Below are 18,191 nucleotides of genomic sequence, written 5' to 3' on the forward strand. Positions count from 1 at the left end.
GGGAAAGGAACCTGTGTTAATCTTAACCCTGCCTCCTCTTGGCAAGGCTCAGAGGAGGCTGGGAAATGTCAGTGTGTCTCCGTAGCCCCCGTAAAAACACATGATAATTGCCTCAGTGGGTACAATACCCACTGCTTGTCTCCTGTGGAAAACCAGGCACTGGCTTTGTTGCTATTAATTAAAGGTCTGTTTTGAACAGTTGTGACATAATGAGCCCTTCAACAATAAAATATATTAAAGAGATATTTTATTATATTAAAACATATCAGATACCTACAGACAGATCTCTTTTTAGCCCATTTTATGCATTCATTGGTCAGTTTTGGACAAATTGGTTATGGATTGCACACATATATACAGTATATATATAAACCATCTTCATCTTATTCTGTCATGTCTTCTTGCTGCATAGCTATAAAACACATTTTTAAAGTAAAGTACTTTAAATATTTACTTTCTGTGAAAGAGGTTTTTAAATTTCAACTATTTCAAAACATGTTTTAATGCTATGCAGTCAGAGGACTTGACCAAAGAAGATGAACATGATCAAAAACTTTTCATATGTCACCCTTTACAGAATTCTGTATAGAAAATTTTTTCTATGTTACTTCACATTATGTTTTCAAGTATGTCAGTGGATTGAGAGTTAAGACCCCATTCACAGGCGTGTGAAACAGGCGTCCACACAGACGTTCAGCAGCAGTGTTTGGTTGGTTGCATGTTTGGATGAATGAAAATTAATGTTTAAGAGCGTGAACCAAAAGCCAGAGAAACGGCAATCAAACGGAGCTACAAAGCCCAGAAAAAATGTGTTCAGAGGGCATTAATTTCAAACTCCTACGAGCGGCACTGTACTCGGATCACGCAGTGATCTGCTGCTGCATTAATGTGGACACTTGCTTTTCCTGATTGTTGCTTCTGTTCCTGTCAGTTTGAAATATGCTTGTGGGTTTGTTTCTTAATTTCCTATTTTTGGCCCTGCGCTTCCTTCCTCTATCAGTCCTCGGTTGTGACATATTTAGGGTAGACAGGACAGTGACATGTGCCACCCTGGTGGGCCAGGGCCACCTGAACAAAACAGGGCCTCCAGAAACAGTAGAGTAACACAGAATGCATTTAATGTGATGTCTGATGCATTTAAATAAAACACCACACCTTCATGCTCTGTTCTATTCCACAATTTTACACATCATCGCCCCTTCTGTGTCCCCTACCCTGCACCAGGAGTCTTGGGATGGGCTCCGGCAGCTGCTTAGGAATAAGCAGTTAAGGAAATTGAAGTCAGAAGTATATTTACTGCATTGAACATCATATTTTCTGTAGGGATTTCCTGTTTGCCTTTAAAGCTCTACGGACAATATTTACATATTTCTACGCATAAGAGACCTTTATAAAGTCCAAGTCTTGCCTTCGTTCTAGTGCAGCCCAGAGTGTTTGAGGTAAGTGTTTCATAGATCCAAATTATTCACATATTATAAATACTAATAGATATTGATCAGTCAGTGGAAACTCAGATAAATGCAGATGGATTTTAGAGGAATCTAACCATAATCTTCTAACTATGCTCATAATAAAACATAATATCTGAACTTTGGCTACTGATCATATTTATGTATTGTAAGTTGACAGGATATTTTTAAGTTTAAGAAGTTTAAGTGTTTTAAAATCCATTCATTTAATTTATATAGAAACAATATTTAATTATGAATCAATGAATGCATTTAAAGTTGAATCATGTAGTGAAAATGTCTTTCAAATTGTTCTTAGGTAAAACTATGAACTCAACATCACAGTCCATTTTGAGAGACACATTTGGGACGGCTTTTGCAAAAAATTTTATTCTGATGCTTTTACTGGTTGTCCTCAACTACGTAAATGCCAGTGTAGTGACCACATTCATCAAGAACCAAGTGTTCAATGAGGATCCCCGTTACATCCTCTTCATTCACATGGTAATTAATGATGCTGTTCAGCTTAATGTCACGGTCATGCTGTTCATCCTGAGTTACATCTTCTACACCATTAATGTCTCTTTATGCTGTTTCTTCATACTGGTCGCTGTCTTCACCACACGGAACACGCCCATGTACCTGGCCGGCATGGCCATCGAGCGTTACATTGCGGTATGCGAGCCCCTGCGCCACGCCCAGATCTGCACCGTGCGCAGAACCCACATCTTCATATGCCTCATCTGGCTTGTGTGCGTCCTAAGCGACATCACTGACCTCTATATTCTTGCCACTGAACCAATTAGTTTCTTCCACACTTCAGTGTTTTGCTTACGGACTAACATTTTCAAAGATGTGGTGCTACAGTACAAGAAGCAGGCCTTTGATGGCATCTACTTCTCACTCGTCTTCATCACTATTGTCTACACGTACCTGAGAGTGCAGTTTGCTGCCAAGGCTATGTGCACTCGGGGAAAGTTATCTCAGAGAGCCCGCAACACCATCCTGCTCCATGGGGTTCAGCTGTTCATGTGCCTGCTGTCCTACATCTCACCCAGCGTTGAGGTCGTCCTGCAGCTCATGTTCCCAGGACAAATCCTGCAGATGCGCTATGCCAACTACCTGATTGTTTATATACTGCCACGCTTCCTCAGCCCCATCATTTACGGCATTCGGGACAAAAAGTTCAGGAAATATTTGCGTAGGTACTTTGTGATCAGGCTCTTTTGTCCTTCCTCACAAGTGATTGGTCCTGAACAGGAACAAGATTGAGGAACTTTTTTCCAAACCCATTTCTTTATCTAAAAATGCTTATTTGATGTTACACAATGTATTAAGATTTTTTTTAAACAATGTAATTTTTATGACACTTTAGAGCCACTGCCACACATGTTTATAAATTGTTAAATATTTACTGTATATATATTTCTTCTTCATAATGTATGAATAAATGTGCACTCATTGTCTTATGGAATACTGAATAATGATGTCATTGTTACTTTATTTATAACAATATATTTTTTTAATTGGATACGCCATGTTATTTTGTCAGCTAAATTAAAGTACAAATTGAAACCTAAGCAAAATGTACAAGAATTTTGAAATTGCTTTTAAATGTCAGCATTTAAATGTCAGCATTTTCTTTACAGGACACATTTTGCAGGCTCTTGCTAAAACATTTTCATTGCTATAAACCTTTCATTGCTGTTCTGATTAGTGTGTCTTTTTCTGGATTTTCCCTCTAAATTGTTATATGAAATATATTGCTTCTACATCAATCTTAATATTACATTCATCTATATGTTAACATTACCGATATTGACATTAATTTTAAACAAGTTTCGTCTGGTTTATGACTCAGTGTTGTGCATGAATGGCATGTATTGAACACATTCTTTGTCAATGGTAAACTGAACAAGAGCTTATGTGTGCAAAATAGCTAGTCTTATTTCCATCTGATTATAATAAAGGCGAGTAAATGTAAAAAAAAGCCCATGGATTCACTAATTTAATTATTTAATAGGGTGTTCTGAAATGGTGGTAAAGTCATATAAGTGGCACAGGGAACAATGGGTTTTACTAATAACATGAGCATGGCATACAGCGTCTGACAAATGATCTCACGATACATTGGTCACGATACGATTATATCATGATATATTGTGATACATATTGCAATATTTTACAGTTCATGGAAAATGTAAATACAGATGCTGTGTACAATTTGTGTGCATCACATTACATTAATAACACTAAACAACATAACTCAGAACTGAATTTTGGTGTCATGTCCACAGGCTGACTGGGCAAGGAAGCACAGAGACGCATCTGGACAAAGGGATTTATTAAACATAAAATGGCACGAGGGCCAAAACAAAGGAAACAAACACAAACAAACCTGCAGGCATGTGCCTATTGCCAGGAGCTGAAAACATTGTAAAACTGGAGAAAAGTATAAAAAATTCTCTCTCTACGCACAAAAGCACTGTATTAAAACCACTGAAACTTGATGTTACCTGGCAGAAAGAGGCATGGCACAATAGAGGTTAAAAGGATGAACAGTTTCTAATTTATTAACACCAGTAGATTATTATTGCAGTGTGAAAATTGTATGTAAAAAAGGTACCAACGTTACAGAGAAAACCAAAATGAAAAGAAAGAGAAAAGGGAGAGAAAGAGTGTCACGCTTGACGGGGGAGGGAAGCGCAGAGGCAGGACATGCTGGGAAAGGGGTTTTATTAATAAACAATAAATAAATACAAATAAACAATGGCGCGGTGGCCAAAAAACAGTGGAACATCGGGGAGAACCAAAAAGAGCCCGCAGGCATGTGGCGATTGCCAGAACTCAAAATACACACACAGTCACAAAAGTTCACAAGAATGTCGCCGCTGCCGAAGGGACAGAAATCTACGGCTTTTATGCGTCGTCAGGATTGGCCACAGGTGATGAGCCCAGCTGCAGTCAATCCTGACAGAGCCGACCCTCCAAGGGCTTCATCCTCGGAGCCCCAGCAGTACCATCAGTGGAGGCGGGGCGGACGGAGGCAACCACAGGGCTCCTGCCCTGCTCTATCCTCCCCTTGGAGGACCCGGTCCCTCGGGCTGACTCCCCAGCCTGGTCAGGCGTGGCGGCCCCGGCCCCTCGGGCTGGCCCCCAGCGTGGTCCCGCATGGAAGCCCTGTACCCTCGGCCTGGCTCCCCGGCTTGGTCCCGCATGGCAGCCCCGGACCCTCGGCCTGGCTCCCCGGCTTGGTCCCGCATGGCGGCCCTGGCCCTGGACTGTTCCAGGCACCCCAGACTGATGCCTTCTTGGCATGTGCAGCCCCTCACTGCACGCCCCTGGTGCCAACGGGGGGGGGGGGGCATTGCCAGACCATCCGGCTAACCCCTTCTGCGTCTATTGGGACAAGCGGGCCCTCTTCCTGCCTGTCCCAGCTGGGTCCTCATGCCTACCAGGGAGCTCTATGACGCTCCATCCCTGGCCCGCCCTCCACACCGGCTATCGGAGGACGCAGCTCCCTCGCTTCCCCACCCACCCTCCCCTCGGGAAAAAAAATTAATAAATTATTTGGGGGAGCACCCCCCCTGGCTTGATGGCTGGGGTACCTTGGGGCTTGTCCACCTCGTCATGGCCCAGTGCAGCCAGGTTAGGAACTCCCTCCCTGGGGTTTGGCTCCGCTGCTGGGTCGCCATCTGGTGGACATAAAGAGGGAAAGTGGGCGTGACACACGGACCCTAATGCCAAGCACACACACACAGACAGAGACAAACAGAAGAGACGGTCATTTGACTGCCTCTCTGGGCTCCCCGGGACCTCCTCAGGGGGCACAGACAGGATCTCGGGAGGTGTGACCTTCTCGTCGCCCGCCAGTGCGGAGTCTTCTTGCCCCGGATCCTGACTGGCACTGGATGTGGTGGAGGGGCAGAGTTCGATCCCTGGCTCAGGCTCTGGCCAATCAAACTCCACCCTCAGTCTCAGCAGGAAGTCCCAAAAACTGTTGGTCTATCCCTGCTGCCAGAGGAAGACAGCCCCATGCTGACCCAGGCAGACACGCGAGGATGGTGGTGATCTCATCCACGTCTGCTGCCCCACTGAAGGGTCCCGGGACCATTGGGTTGTCCCACATGGGGCTGGGCACGTTGCTGGAGATGGTGGTGGGTGTGTGGCCTGGAGGGGGGTGGGGGTGGGGGCACTGGTGCTGCGCTGCCATTCTTCTGGAGAATGTCCGGGCAGAGGGAAGGCGGGTCGGCGACCGGAGCTGGGAACGTGTACTCTCCGCGAGGCAGTCCCGGCAGCACAGTTGCTGGCTGGCAACCTCCCGTCGCCCTCTTCCACCAGCTGTCCTCACACTGCTGGGAGGGACGTGGGTCTCCACGGACCTTGCGACGATCTAGGACGGGCACACTGTCTTCGTCACTCTCGTCATCGTCCATGTCTCTCTTGTCTTCCTCATACCCCCGTAAGTCACATGGGTCATCACAGATATCGCGACGATCTCGGATGCACGCAATGGGTGGAGCCATCCTGGCACCGACCGCCCAAAGAAAATCCACGTCATCGCCGCTTTTGTCATCTGTGTCCTCCCACCGGTGACTCCGAGGGTCATCCATCCTGCGGACATCCTGGACCGAGGGAGTGATCAGCTCCCGTGGCCAGTACTCTGGCCATTCGGGCTGGAGCCTTCCCACCTCCTCGCTGGAGGAATGCTGCCATTGTATTCTCTCACACCCCTGGAAGTGACGTGGGTCCCAGGCAGACACGCGAGGATCGTGGGCGGGCGTGATTTACATTTACATTTACAGCATTTAACAGACGCCCTTATCCAGAGCGACTTACAATCAGTAGTGACAGGGACAGTCTCCCTGGAGCAACTTAGTGTTAAGTGTCTTGCTCAGGGACACAATGGTAGTAAGAGGGATTTGAAACTGGGTCTTCTGGTTCACAGGCGAGCGTCTTAACCACTAGGCTACTACCACCACATGGATGATGGCCGTCTCCAGTGCTCTCGCCGTTGTCGCTTGCGTGCTGACGGGGGAGGGAGGCGCAGAGGCAGGACAATAAATAAATAAATACAAATAAACAATGGCGCGGTGGCCGAAAAACAGTGGAACAACAGGGAGAGCCAAAAACGGCGTGTGCCGATTGCCAGAACTCAAAATACACACACAGTCACAAAAGTTCACAAGGATGTCAGCGCTGCTGAAGTGGTGGAAATCTCTGTCTTTTATTCGCCATCAGGATTGGCCACAGGTGATGAGCCCAGCTGCAGTCAATTCTGACAAAGAGAGAGAAAAGCCATGAGAAAAATAGGTAAAATATGGAAAAATGGAAAAGTCTCCAAAAAGCACAAGTGAACATTCTTTATACATTTGACTCACAGGAAGTGTGCAACAGACCTATCAGAACTTGTTGTTTCTGGGTCTCCCATCTGGGGCAGACAAAGAGAGCAGGAGATCTAAAAAAACATGGCTGACAAAAGCTGCAGAAGTATCGTGGTCCTGCAGAATGTCCCATCTTACAACATACACATAGTAAGTCATTAAATTCTAGTTTTATGGGAGTCCCGATCCATTAAGCCCAAATAGGTGCGTCACCTGAAATGGTTTTCCAACAGTCTTGAAGGAGTTCTCAGAGGTGTTTAGCACTTGTTGGCCCCTTTGTCTTCACTCTGCGGTCCAGCTCGCCACAAACCATCTCGATTGGGTTCAGGTCCGGTGACTGTGGAGGCCAGGTCTCCAATTTTGTTAAGTACATAACTCCACATGTGTTCATTTGTGGTTTTGATGCCTTCAGTGAGAATCTACCAATGTAAATGGTCATGAAAACAAAGAAAACTAATTAAATGAGAAGGTGTGTCCAAACTTTTGGCCTGTACTGTAAATATTTATTGCAATAAATATAGTGATAATGGATGAGTAAAATATGTGTGTTCATACATATTTAAATAATAATTGTTCATTTGTCACACTGAAGTCATTATATGTGTGTAATGGTTTCTACTTTGGAAGGTAGAAGTCACACCAAATATTTTGTAGTGTTTTTTTATTTAAAAAAAATTTAGTTCATTTTGATTATTTTATTATTTATCTATTTGTGTTTTAATTAATTTGTTTCTGTGGGGTAATTTTAATTAGCACCAATTACACCAAGTATAAGTGAATGAAGATCATACATAAGCAATGCTCATGTAATAATAAAATGGAGGGCACCTTGGGGACACAATACTCGTTGTCTCACGTCGATACCCACCTCATGATTGATGATGCACTGGCTTATATAATAAAAAGCAGGAACCCTCAAAGTCACTGACTGCACAGGTAAGTGTGGCTGAGGAATATCTGTACATGCATTGTCCATCTATGACATTTATTGCTTTTAAATGTTTGTTTCACAATCAATTACTGCTGTTTCTTACTATCTATGTATATATGCATTTCTGATGCAAAATATACATATTTATTACAATATAGTTGATACATAATAGATTTGTAAAATTATGTGTTTGTAAATATTTTAAGAATTATTGTTCATTTGTGTCACTGAAGTCATTTGAAACATTTTAAATATTGGTCTGATTAGCTTATTACATAAAAAACACCTATTTTTAAAAGTTGAAATCATTTAAACTATTGATTTACTGTTGGTCAATAATGTACAATTGACTATTTGTGGTTACTGCTACACTTTAGACATTTTTAAAAAATACCCTTTTCCTCAACTTAGTTGCTCACCCTGTCTGTGCTCTAAGCTTTAGTATGGATACCATTTCTACCAACTTGACCATTGGCGTCCAGAACGCCACTCCCAAAGACAGCTTCACTGCCGCACTCACCAAAAACATTGTTGCTGTGCTCGTGTGGCTGACACTGAGCCTCTTCAACGGCAGCATGGTGACCACCTTCCTGCGCCACAACTTCTTCTACGAAGATCCGCGCTACATCATGTTCATCTGCATGGTCATCAACGATGCGGTGCAGCTCACCTTGGTGACGGCACTCTATGTGGTGAGTTATGCCTTCGCCCGCATCCATGCCTCCATCTGCTGCTTGCTAGTGATGACTGCGGTGCTGACCACCCGTGCCACGCCGCTCATCTTGGCCGGAATGTCTGTGGAGCGCTATGTCTCCATCTGCTTTCCGCTGCACTATGGTGACATGTGCACTGTGACCCGAACCTTGTGGCTTGTGACCGTGATCCTAGCGCTGTCCGGCACGCTGCCCCTCACAGACCTTTTTATCACTCTGGCCAAGGAGCCCATCAGTTTTTTCCACACCACCATCTTCTGTGACCACTCACTGCTCTTCAGAGACAAGTCCATATATGTGAAGAACTTAAGTTTCGACAGCGTTTACTTTTCCTTCGTCTTTCTTACACTTCTCTACACCTATTGCAAAATCATGTTGGCTGCCCGGGCTGCCTCCACTGACCTGGTGTCAGTCAAGAAGGCCCGGAACACTGTGCTGCTCCATGGTGTCCAGCTGCTACTTTGCATGCTAGCATTTGTCGTTCCTTCCATGCAAGCCCCTCTCATACACCTCTTCCCCTGGTACGCACTAGAAATACGCTATGTCAACTTCCTGTTGGTGTACATTATCCCCCGGTTCCTCAGTCCCATGATCTACGGCTTCAGGGATGAAAAGTTCAGAAGATACTGGCTTCAATATATGACTTCCAGGAAATGCACGGTTAAGCCGTTCTTAATAATCAGCCTGAAGATGGGGTGATTTCAGTTGCCTTTTTAATGATCAGTATTTCAGACACATAATGGAAGGGATTGGGGGGGAGATTGCACAATTCTTTATATTAATGTGTACATATATTAAAAAATGTATAGCATCTGAGACATCCAGGGTAAAGCTTCCATACTGAGATGTTCATGAGATGTACATAAAATTCCTACATGATTCACAACTTGCTTTAATATAGTTTGATGTACAGTTTGTATTGGTTTATGTTATCACCACTATGTACTTAATCAAATAATTATGATTTGAGTTGTTTATATGTATATGTCTAGTATTTGTGTTTCTGCTGAGTTATCTGAGGATGTTCCTGGCTGACTGAAAGAGTCCACTGTGGTCGTGTTGTAGATAGTGTTGATTTTAAATGCTTTAGTTCGGTCTGTGTATTTTTACACATTTTCCATGTCATATCAGATGTGTTTTTCAAAAAAGTCCAGTGGGTACACAAGTTTGAGTCAAGTTTATGTCATAGATATGATTAATTTGCTTCATTCTGGATGACCTTTGTTTTGTCATTTATGTATGATAAATGTTATTTTGCATCATAAAAACCAGCCTTTTTGTTTAAACCCCCATGCCCCTATTATTATTAGTGCTTTGTCCCTCACAATTATATATTATATAAATCAGTGTATATAGATGCATGAACCAGAATGTGTTCATGGGAAGAAATTTAATCCAGTGTGTTTAACCTTGTCATTTGTGCAGTGTCTGTCCATAAGAACAAAAGCCCAGCAAAAAAACATGTGACCATATCTAAACACATAACAAACAAAGGGAGAGGATAATAATTGCTTCCACTGAGTCTTTGTAAACTATATCACGTGTGGGTTGGTGTAGAAACAAAACCTTTATAAAGAGATCCTGTAGTCCATTTCTGCTCCAGCAGCTGTTCGCTGTTATATGTACTGCATGACCTCATCAAGATTGGGATAATGAATTTGAGCACGGGGATGGACACGTTTAAAGATGCTGTCATCAAAAACTTTGTTTCGGTTTTTCTGGGTGTCACCATCAACTGTATCAATGGAATATTAGTGCTGACTTTTTTCAAGTTTCAGATTTTTTACAGAAACCCGAGATATATCTTGTATGTTAACCTGATTATTAATGACATGATCATGTTGTCTGTGTCAGTTTCTCTGCAAGTAATAAGTTACACTGTGTTTGTCATGAATTTTCCTCTGTGCTGTTTGCTGCTCCTGATCAGTATGTCAACGAACAAGAACACAACGCTGAACCTGGCTGGAATGGCTATTGAGCGTTATATTGCCATCTGCAAGCCCCTGCACCATGCTCAACTCTGCACTGTGCACAGGACCTACATTCTGCTTTGCCTCATGTGGATTGTGGCTCTCATCCCTGCACTTTCTGATATTTTTATTCTTCTAGCCACTCGACCGCGAGCGTTTTTTTCATCCTCTATTTGTTATTATAGCTCGATATTTTCGGGACAATACTTTGATATCTTGTTTCCTATTACACAAGCCCTTTACGTATCATTTGTGTCATTTATCTTGATATATACGTATGTCAGAGTCCTGTATGCAGCAAAGGCTGCCAACACAGACAAGCAGTCTGCTCAGAAAGCCCAGAAAACAATACTGCTGCATGGGGTCCAGCTTCTACTGTGCATTCTGTCTTATTTCAGCCCTATAGTAAACTCTGTTCTCTCTGTATATTTCCCAAACAGTCGAACAATATACTTGTTTGTTACATATATTTTAACAAACCTTTTACCAAGGCTGCTAAGTCCTCTGATCTATGGAATCAGAGATCAGACTTTTTTCAAGTACATCAAAATGTATTTATTGTGCAGATTTCACATTGCAAAGATAAAGCCAAGCAATACTTAAATGAACTGTGGCAGAAACTGTTTTATGCTTTAAGTTAACTTTGGGTACCTTGACAATTAATAATTATGATGGAATTATTAGTATTTTATATTATATATCTCAAGATTTTTGAAAGATTGATTTGTACCGCCCATTATTTTTGGCAATATATATTTGGTCAGTTTTATTGCTGAAAATGTGATCAATTATAATTAAAATACAAATTGTTGCATGCCCTGTCTACTTTTTTCTTTTCATTTAACTCCCTTAAAGGATTAAATGTGGGATTATTTGGTTTATATATGTAGTATCTTTTGTGGACTGTAAGTGTCAAGGTTTGCTTGTGCTGGCAATAGCAGAGGGTGTGTGGTGACAAAAGGTCAAATCACTGCAGGATCCTACCTGGGACACTGGACGCAGGGTGGCGACTCACCCAGGGTAGGGTGCCAGTCCACTGCTGGGTGCTCACACATGCTTACATACATCATTCACTCACACATTCACTCCTATGGACAGTTCGGAGTCACCAATTCAATAGTGTACATGTCTTTGTACAGCAGGAGGACACCAGAGCAAACCTGAGAAGATTGGGGTGAATTTCACAAAAAATAATTGTGACATAATGAGCTTGGATTGACAATATTATGAATGAATGAAATGTGCTTTATTTTGAAGCAGCCCACCCTTCTCCCCTTTAGATAGTCGTGAAAGCCCAGCAGCAACAGTAGGCAGGCACACCAAGGACCTCACGTTCATGTTTCACATATATATAAGATGCTGAAGTTACCTCATTATTTGCAGGTCGAATTGTCCGTTCACCTTAAATACTGCAGACTGAAATACTAGTTGTCTCTGCCCTGTCTTTCTCATCATGACACCTCAAGCCATTTGCTGGCTTTTGACACGTCAGCGAGCTGACGAAGGAAGTAAGCGCAGAGGCAGGACATAATGGGAAACAATGATTTATTAAACAATAAAGGAAATAAGGGAAATAAAGGGGAGAACACAAACAAACCCACAGGCGTGTGGCGATAGCCAGAACTTAAAACAACTTAACACAAACAGTTGTCAGGTCCACTAAAGAGTTCATAAAGAATGTCGGAGCCGCCGATGGGCGGCTACCTGCCGCCTCTTATTGGCTGTCTGGATTGGGCATTTACATTTACATTAAGGCATTTGGCAGACGCCCTTATCCAGAGCGACTTAAAACGTGCTTTTAATTTACCATTGATGAAGTGATCAGTTCCGGTTCATTAGGACCCCCAACTATGAATACAATCTTTTTATTCACTCTGTTGTAGATTCTGTACCCAGGTTCGACAATAAGAAAGTTTTAAATTAATCTAAATATTCTTTAAAGAGGAAGGTCTTGAGCTGTCGTTTGAAGCTGCTCAGTGACTGAGCTGTTCTGACCTCGAGGGGAAGTTCATTCCACCACCGAGGGGCCAAGACGGAGAAGAGTTTAGAGGAATTTCTTCCTTTTACCTTCCGAGATGGAGGGCGAGCAGTACTGGAGGCTCGGAGTATACGAGGTGCAGTGCGAGGTGTAAGAAGGGCTGTGAGGTAGGATGGTGCTACTCCATGTTTGGATTTGTAGGCCAGCATCAGTATTTTGAACCTGATGCGTGCAGCTACTGGGAGCCAGTGGAGGGAGCGTAGCAGAGGGGCGGTGTGGGAGAATTTGGGAAGGTTGAAGATCAGTCGTGCTGCTGCATTTTGTATGAGTTGTAGAGGTCGGATGGTACATAGTGGTAGACCAGCTAGAAGGGAGTTGCAGTAGTCCAGTCGATAGATTACTAAGGACTGAAACAGTAGTTGGGTGGCCTGTATTGACAGATAAGGGCGGATTTGTCTGATGTTGTAGAGAAGGAATCTACGTGAGCAGGAAAGACTGCTGATGTGAGTCGAGAAGGAGAGTTGGTTGTCTATTGTTACTCCAAGGTTGTAGAAGGAGAGAGCTGTGAGTTGTCCAGGTACATAGCAAGATCCTGATGTGGTGAAGAATCTACTGGAATGAATATTAGTTCAGCCCTGAATTCCAAGTCTCTTCAGGATAGACAAGAGAGTCTTGTGGTTAACTGTGTCGAATGCTGCAGAGAGGTCAAGGAGAATAAGTACAGATGACAGTTTTGCCAATCTGGCCGCATGTAACTTCTCAGAAACAGCTAGAAGGGCCGTCTCAGTAGAATGAGCTGTTTTGAAGCCAGACTGGTTAGGATCCAGGAGGTTGCTCTATGACAGATGAAGTGATAGCTGATTATAAACACAGTGCTCAAGGATTTTAGAAAGAAATGAGAGGAGAGAAACTGGTCAGTAATTGTTGATATCTGTAGGATCAGCGGCAGGCAGATGGTACATGGCCAGATGTGATTGAGTTGTTTATGATATAAGAAATGAAAGGGATGAGGTCAGGAGAGATCTTTTGGAGCATTGCAGAAGGGATTGGATCTAGTGGACAGGTGGTTGGGTTGCCTGTAGATATAATCTGAATGATTTCATCTGATGTGAGCTTTGAAATTTGATTTAGAGCAGTTGTAGAATCTTCAGTAGGATTTGTGGTGGAGAATGTCAGATTTTTTCAATCTTTCCTGTGAAGAAGATGGCAAAACCATCAGCAGTTAGGGAAGATGGGGCAGGGGGAGTTGGAGGGTTGAGTTGAGATAAGAAAATGTTGTGAAGTTTTTGAGGGTTGTGGACAGAGGCTTCCAGTTTTGCCTTGTAGAAAGGTTAGTGTAAAATTTGTGATTCTGGTAATACAGTAGGTCTGAGCCAAGCTGTGATTTCTTGTATTCTCTCTCCAATGTTCGAAGAACTCTTTGATTTCTGTCCAATGTGTCGGAGAGCCAGGGCGCAGGGGGAGAAGTCCTTTTGGGTTTAGAAGATAGAGGACAGAGGAGATCCATAGAAAGGGAAAGTGAGTTGAGGAAAGAGTTAGTGGCTGTCTCTAGTAGTACAGAGAAGATTGAGTCAGAGGTTGGGAGATGTGAAAGAATGTAGGAAGATACAGATGAAGGTGAGACAGTGTGAAGGTTGTGTCAAATGAAGGATGGGTGGGGGAGCGTTGTGGATCCTGTAGTTAGAGTGAGTGTGAAGGTCAGGAAGTGGTGGTCAGAGATGTGAAGTGGAGTGGAAGAAAGGTCGGAGAAGAATGACTGAAAACCAGGTCCAGGACATTCTCTCCTTTGTGTGTGGGAGAGATGTTGCTGTTTGTCAAGGGAAAAGAGTGGAGAAGGGGAAGAAGGCAAGATGATTGGAGTTTGGCTAGTGGAAGGTTGAAGTCACCAAGGAGAGTTAGGGGGTGTCTAATGAGAGCAGAGTCTCAAATTTATATATAAAGTTCCCAAGTGACCCTGGAGGGCGATATATGACAATGAGAAGCATGTTCACAGGAGAAGAAACCGAGACTGCATGGAATTCAAACAAAGATATGTTAAGATGTGGGAGAAGCAGTGGTGTGAAGAACCAATTTTGTGATCCAGGATGTTGTTCTGTGACAGATGAAGTGATAGCTGATTGTAGACACAGTACTCAAGGATTTAAGAAAGAAACAAGAGGAAAGAAACTGGTCGTGTAGCCTGCAATGATGTAATGATTCCACTGAAGACCAACCCCCAAACACCGTCACTGCATACTAGGTTCAGCGAGGTTGACAGAGGAAGCACTCCTCTTCTCCTTACCCTGCCTCCAGTGTTTACAGCTGAGAGGCTAGAACCAGAGCAGGAGGTCCCACTTTGTGCGTCTTTGTGGCATGGGTGTCTGTATGTCTTCCCCTGACCACTTAATCTTGTCCAGCAGGTGGTGTCCCTGCAAAGGGAACAGACCTTGGCCATGGACCCCTGTGCCAGCCCAAAACCAGGATGGCTCACGTAACAATAGGGCCTGTGAGGTTCTTGGACCTCCTGATGGGACATGTCAAGGTCTTTGAACCTCCTGATGGGAGGACCTTCTGATGCAAGGTCCTCAGACCTTATGAGGGAAAATCCAAGACAGGATTTGTGAGGTCCTCAGACATCTTAAAGAAACAGACAAGGACAGGGCTTGCAAGGTCCTCAGAGCACCAAAGGACAGGGCAAGCAAAGCCATTGGACCTGCTGAAGCAAAATGTCTGGACATGTCTGAGGATCTCTTAAGGGACATACAGGGATTGTGTCCTCTGACCTCCTGATGGGACATGCCAAGACAGGGCTTGGGAAGTCCTTGGACCTCCTGACGGCACATGAAATAACAAGGCCTGTGTGGCCCATAGACCTCCAGATGGGACATGTCAAGGCCTGAGAGGTCTTTGGATCTCCTGACAGCACACACAGAGACAGTGAGTGTTTCCGAGCATGAGAGGGCCTCTGAGGTTTTCAGACATCCTGAAGGGACACACTGGGACAGGGCTTGCAGGTCTTTGGAGCTCCCAAAGGGATACATAGGGACATGGCCTGTGAGGTCCTCTGACCTCCTGAAGGCACACAAGAGTTTCTGAGAAAACCTCTGAGGTTTTCAAAACTCCTGACAGGACTCGCAGGTAGAGGGCCTGTGAGGTCCACTGACATCCATACGAGTTATGCCAGGAGTTGTTCTATGATGTCCTTAGACCTCTTGAAAGCACATGGCCTCCGAGGTCCTCTGACCTGAAGGAAACACACCAGGACAGGGCCTCTGAGGCCATGTGCTGTCAACTCAAAAATAGCACGCCATGACAAGGGTAGTACACAGTCTTTATTAGCCTGAAGTAGTAAGAAACCCATCAGGTATTGGGAAAAGGGCAGCTGAGGGTTTGCTGTGTGAATGGGGATTTCAGGTAAACGGTGGGGGTAGTGAAGAGATTAAGCCATCCAGTGGTATTGGGCTAGGATGTGTTTATACTTCTAGAGTTGTTGCAGGTCTCTTTGCCCATTAGCATGGTGGTGATCCAAGCCTATGCTAAGATGAAGAAAATCCCTGAGCAGTCGGTTAAAGACATAACCATCCATGTGTTGGTACATACTGACTGGTATGCTGCAAGTCAGCATATATAGGGTGATAGTAGCCTAGTGGGTAACACACTCACCTATGAACCTGAAGTCCCTGGTTCAAATCCCACTTACTACCATTTAGTTGCTCCAGGGGGACTGTCCCTGTAACTACTGATTGTAAGTTGCTCTGGATAAGGGATAAATGCTGTAAATGTAAATGTAAATCTTGGCTGTGATGCCATATAGTGAGGCAGAAATAAACTCACCTAAGCCACCAAAAATGTTAAAGACCCACAGGCAGAGGTGGAGGGAGAAGTTTTTGGGGACAATGCAGAAAATGTCAGAATGTGAGGTGGGCCTAGAGGAAGCAAGGGTTAGAATGTGGGAGCTTCCCAGTAATTATAGCAGCCCGCAGAGGGAGGAAGACACCTTGAGAGGGGCATTTAATAATGTGGTAGAACTTGAGGGGGTGCCAACGGGAGCAGCTAAAGCTTTAATTGGGAAATACTATTTTATTAAGGAAGGTCTACTTTAACATCAACCAGAAGGATGGAGTGCAGAGCAGCTGGTGGTCCTGAAAGATTACAGTCAGTGCTATCGCTTATTTTCATGTGTTGGCCTAACGCATGAGTTGCTCACTTGCTGCGAAAGTTTGTTGCAGCCAATGAAAATTACTGGGACATGTGGTTACCCTACCTTCTGTTTGCTTATTGGGAGGTGCCTCAGGCCTCCACTGGATGTTCTCCCTTTGAACTTTGAACTGCTGAAAGAAGCCTGGTAACAGTTTCGTCCAACAGGGAATAGCAGTGTCTTGAAAATACAGGACAAGATGGAGGAGCTGGCGGACCCATTCACAGGCCCAGTGGTACGAGCCAGGCAATGGACTCTCCAACCAGGCCAGAAAGTTCTTCTGTTCTTGCCTACATAGGACAACAAGCTTTTGGCCAGGTGTCAGGGGCCTTACCGGGTGTCGTCAGCTAACCAGGTGAGTCAGTGGTGCAGTAGGTGGAGGAGGATGATTCATCAGAGCAGTTCTTTCCATTTAGGGCTGCATTCGTCAAGCTGCATTGGTCGCTCATTGATGTCACAGTTTGATGCCTATCCCATGCCAAGACTGGAGGACCTCATAGAGCGGCTGGGTAGGGCACAGTACATCACCTCCCTGGATCTTTGCAAGGGGTACTGCCATGTGCCTATAGCAAAAGGAGCAAGGCCTTATACTGCTTTCCGGACCCCCTAGGGTTTATTTCACTTAACAGTGAAGCTGTTTGGCCTGCAACAACGTAGTTATATACAGTGCTGCACGGGGGCTGCGGTGTCTGCATCAGTATGGGCTCACTGTTCAACCTAAAAGTGTGCTCTTGCTCAGAGGAAGGTACGTTTCTTGGGGCATGAATTGGGGAGTCGGGTGATCTGTCAAAGGAACAAAGTGGATGCCCTCCGGGACTGTCCAAAGCCACAGACCAAGAAGATGGTGTGATCCTTTCTGGGGCTTGTGAGTTGGTACAGACATTTCATTTCCAACTTTGCCTCCCGAGCCGCACCTCTTATAGCCCTGACATGTGAGTCTGATACCGGCCAGATTCAGTGGGGTGAGGTACAGGAACAGACATTCAAGGACTATAAAGGGGCTTTAATCTGTGGACCAGTGTTGCAGAACCCAGACTTTCTGCTATGTCTGGGAGAAGGGGATGAGCAGAGGCCTGTGGCCTGTGGCAAGCTCTTTTCACATGAGACCAGGTACTCAGTGGTGGAGCTAGAGTGCCTGGCAGAAAAGTGGGCTTTGGACTGTTAGGGTGAGAGTTCACACTAGAGACTGACCACAGAGCTTTACAGTGGTTGGGGAAGATGACTCCATTGCACATGTGACCAGGTGGTATATATACAGGGCGGGGAAGCAAAACCCAGCTGCGGACTTCCTGTCTCGTCACCCTAGTGACGAGTCTTCACTGTACTTCAGTATGTACACTTTTTGACTATGTGGTGCATGTTGTAAATGGACTGTTTTGGGTGGCACTGTTTTGGGTGGTATATATATTGATGCCTATGATAGCCGTTTTTTTGTCTGAATTTTTGAGAACTTTGCACACTGTAAATAAACCTGGACCTTTTTTGTCTCTACAACTGGTGTTTGTTTGGCCTCTTTTGGTAGAAGCAAAAGTGAAGGCAGGATGTGTACATTCCTGCCTCACAGGTACTCTCAGGAACAGGGTCTGCAAG

The 18,191-nt window shown here is 44.4% G+C and overlaps 3 protein-coding genes and 1 long non-coding RNA gene across 4 annotated transcripts; 3 read left to right on the forward strand and 1 right to left on the reverse strand.

Moving 5' to 3' along the window:
* Positions 1-1,773: 1,773 nt before the first annotated feature.
* or90a1 (odorant receptor, family 90, subfamily A, member 1) lies at positions 1,774-2,758 on the forward strand. Its single transcript, XM_028999224.1, has one exon. The coding sequence runs from the start codon at positions 1,776-1,778 to the stop codon at positions 2,718-2,720; it is 945 nt and encodes a 314-aa protein (XP_028855057.1). The 5' UTR covers positions 1,774-1,775; the 3' UTR covers positions 2,721-2,758.
* A 3,905-nt stretch (positions 2,759-6,663) lies between these two features.
* Positions 6,664-7,082, reverse strand: LOC114800279 (uncharacterized). Its single transcript, XR_003751369.1, has 3 exons — positions 7,046-7,082; positions 6,830-6,879; positions 6,664-6,726 (listed from the first exon to the last, which is right to left on the reverse strand). It is a non-coding gene; the product is annotated as an uncharacterized LOC114800279 (long non-coding RNA).
* A 1,147-nt stretch (positions 7,083-8,229) lies between these two features.
* LOC114800961 (odorant receptor 131-2-like) lies at positions 8,230-9,175 on the forward strand. Its single transcript, XM_028998897.1, has one exon. The coding sequence runs from the start codon at positions 8,339-8,341 to the stop codon at positions 9,173-9,175; it is 837 nt and encodes a 278-aa protein (XP_028854730.1). The 5' UTR covers positions 8,230-8,338.
* A 938-nt stretch (positions 9,176-10,113) lies between these two features.
* Positions 10,114-11,049, forward strand: LOC114800962 (odorant receptor 131-2-like). The gene has a single exon (XM_028998898.1). The coding sequence runs from the start codon at positions 10,129-10,131 to the stop codon at positions 11,047-11,049; it is 921 nt and encodes a 306-aa protein (XP_028854731.1). The 5' UTR covers positions 10,114-10,128.
* Positions 11,050-18,191: the final 7,142 nt, after the last annotated feature.

Source organism: Denticeps clupeoides, chromosome 12 (assembly GCF_900700375.1).
Source record: "Denticeps clupeoides chromosome 12, fDenClu1.1, whole genome shotgun sequence".
Taxonomy (NCBI): Eukaryota; Metazoa; Chordata; class Actinopteri; order Clupeiformes; family Denticipitidae; genus Denticeps; species Denticeps clupeoides.

Coding starts and splice junctions, on each gene's coding strand:
- or90a1 (XM_028999224.1), top strand. CDS start 1,776: ATGAACTCAACATCACAGTCCATTTTGAGAGACACATTTGGGACGGCT.
- LOC114800961 (XM_028998897.1), top strand. CDS start 8,339: ATGGTGACCACCTTCCTGCGCCACAACTTCTTCTACGAAGATCCGCGC.
- LOC114800962 (XM_028998898.1), top strand. CDS start 10,129: ATGAATTTGAGCACGGGGATGGACACGTTTAAAGATGCTGTCATCAAA.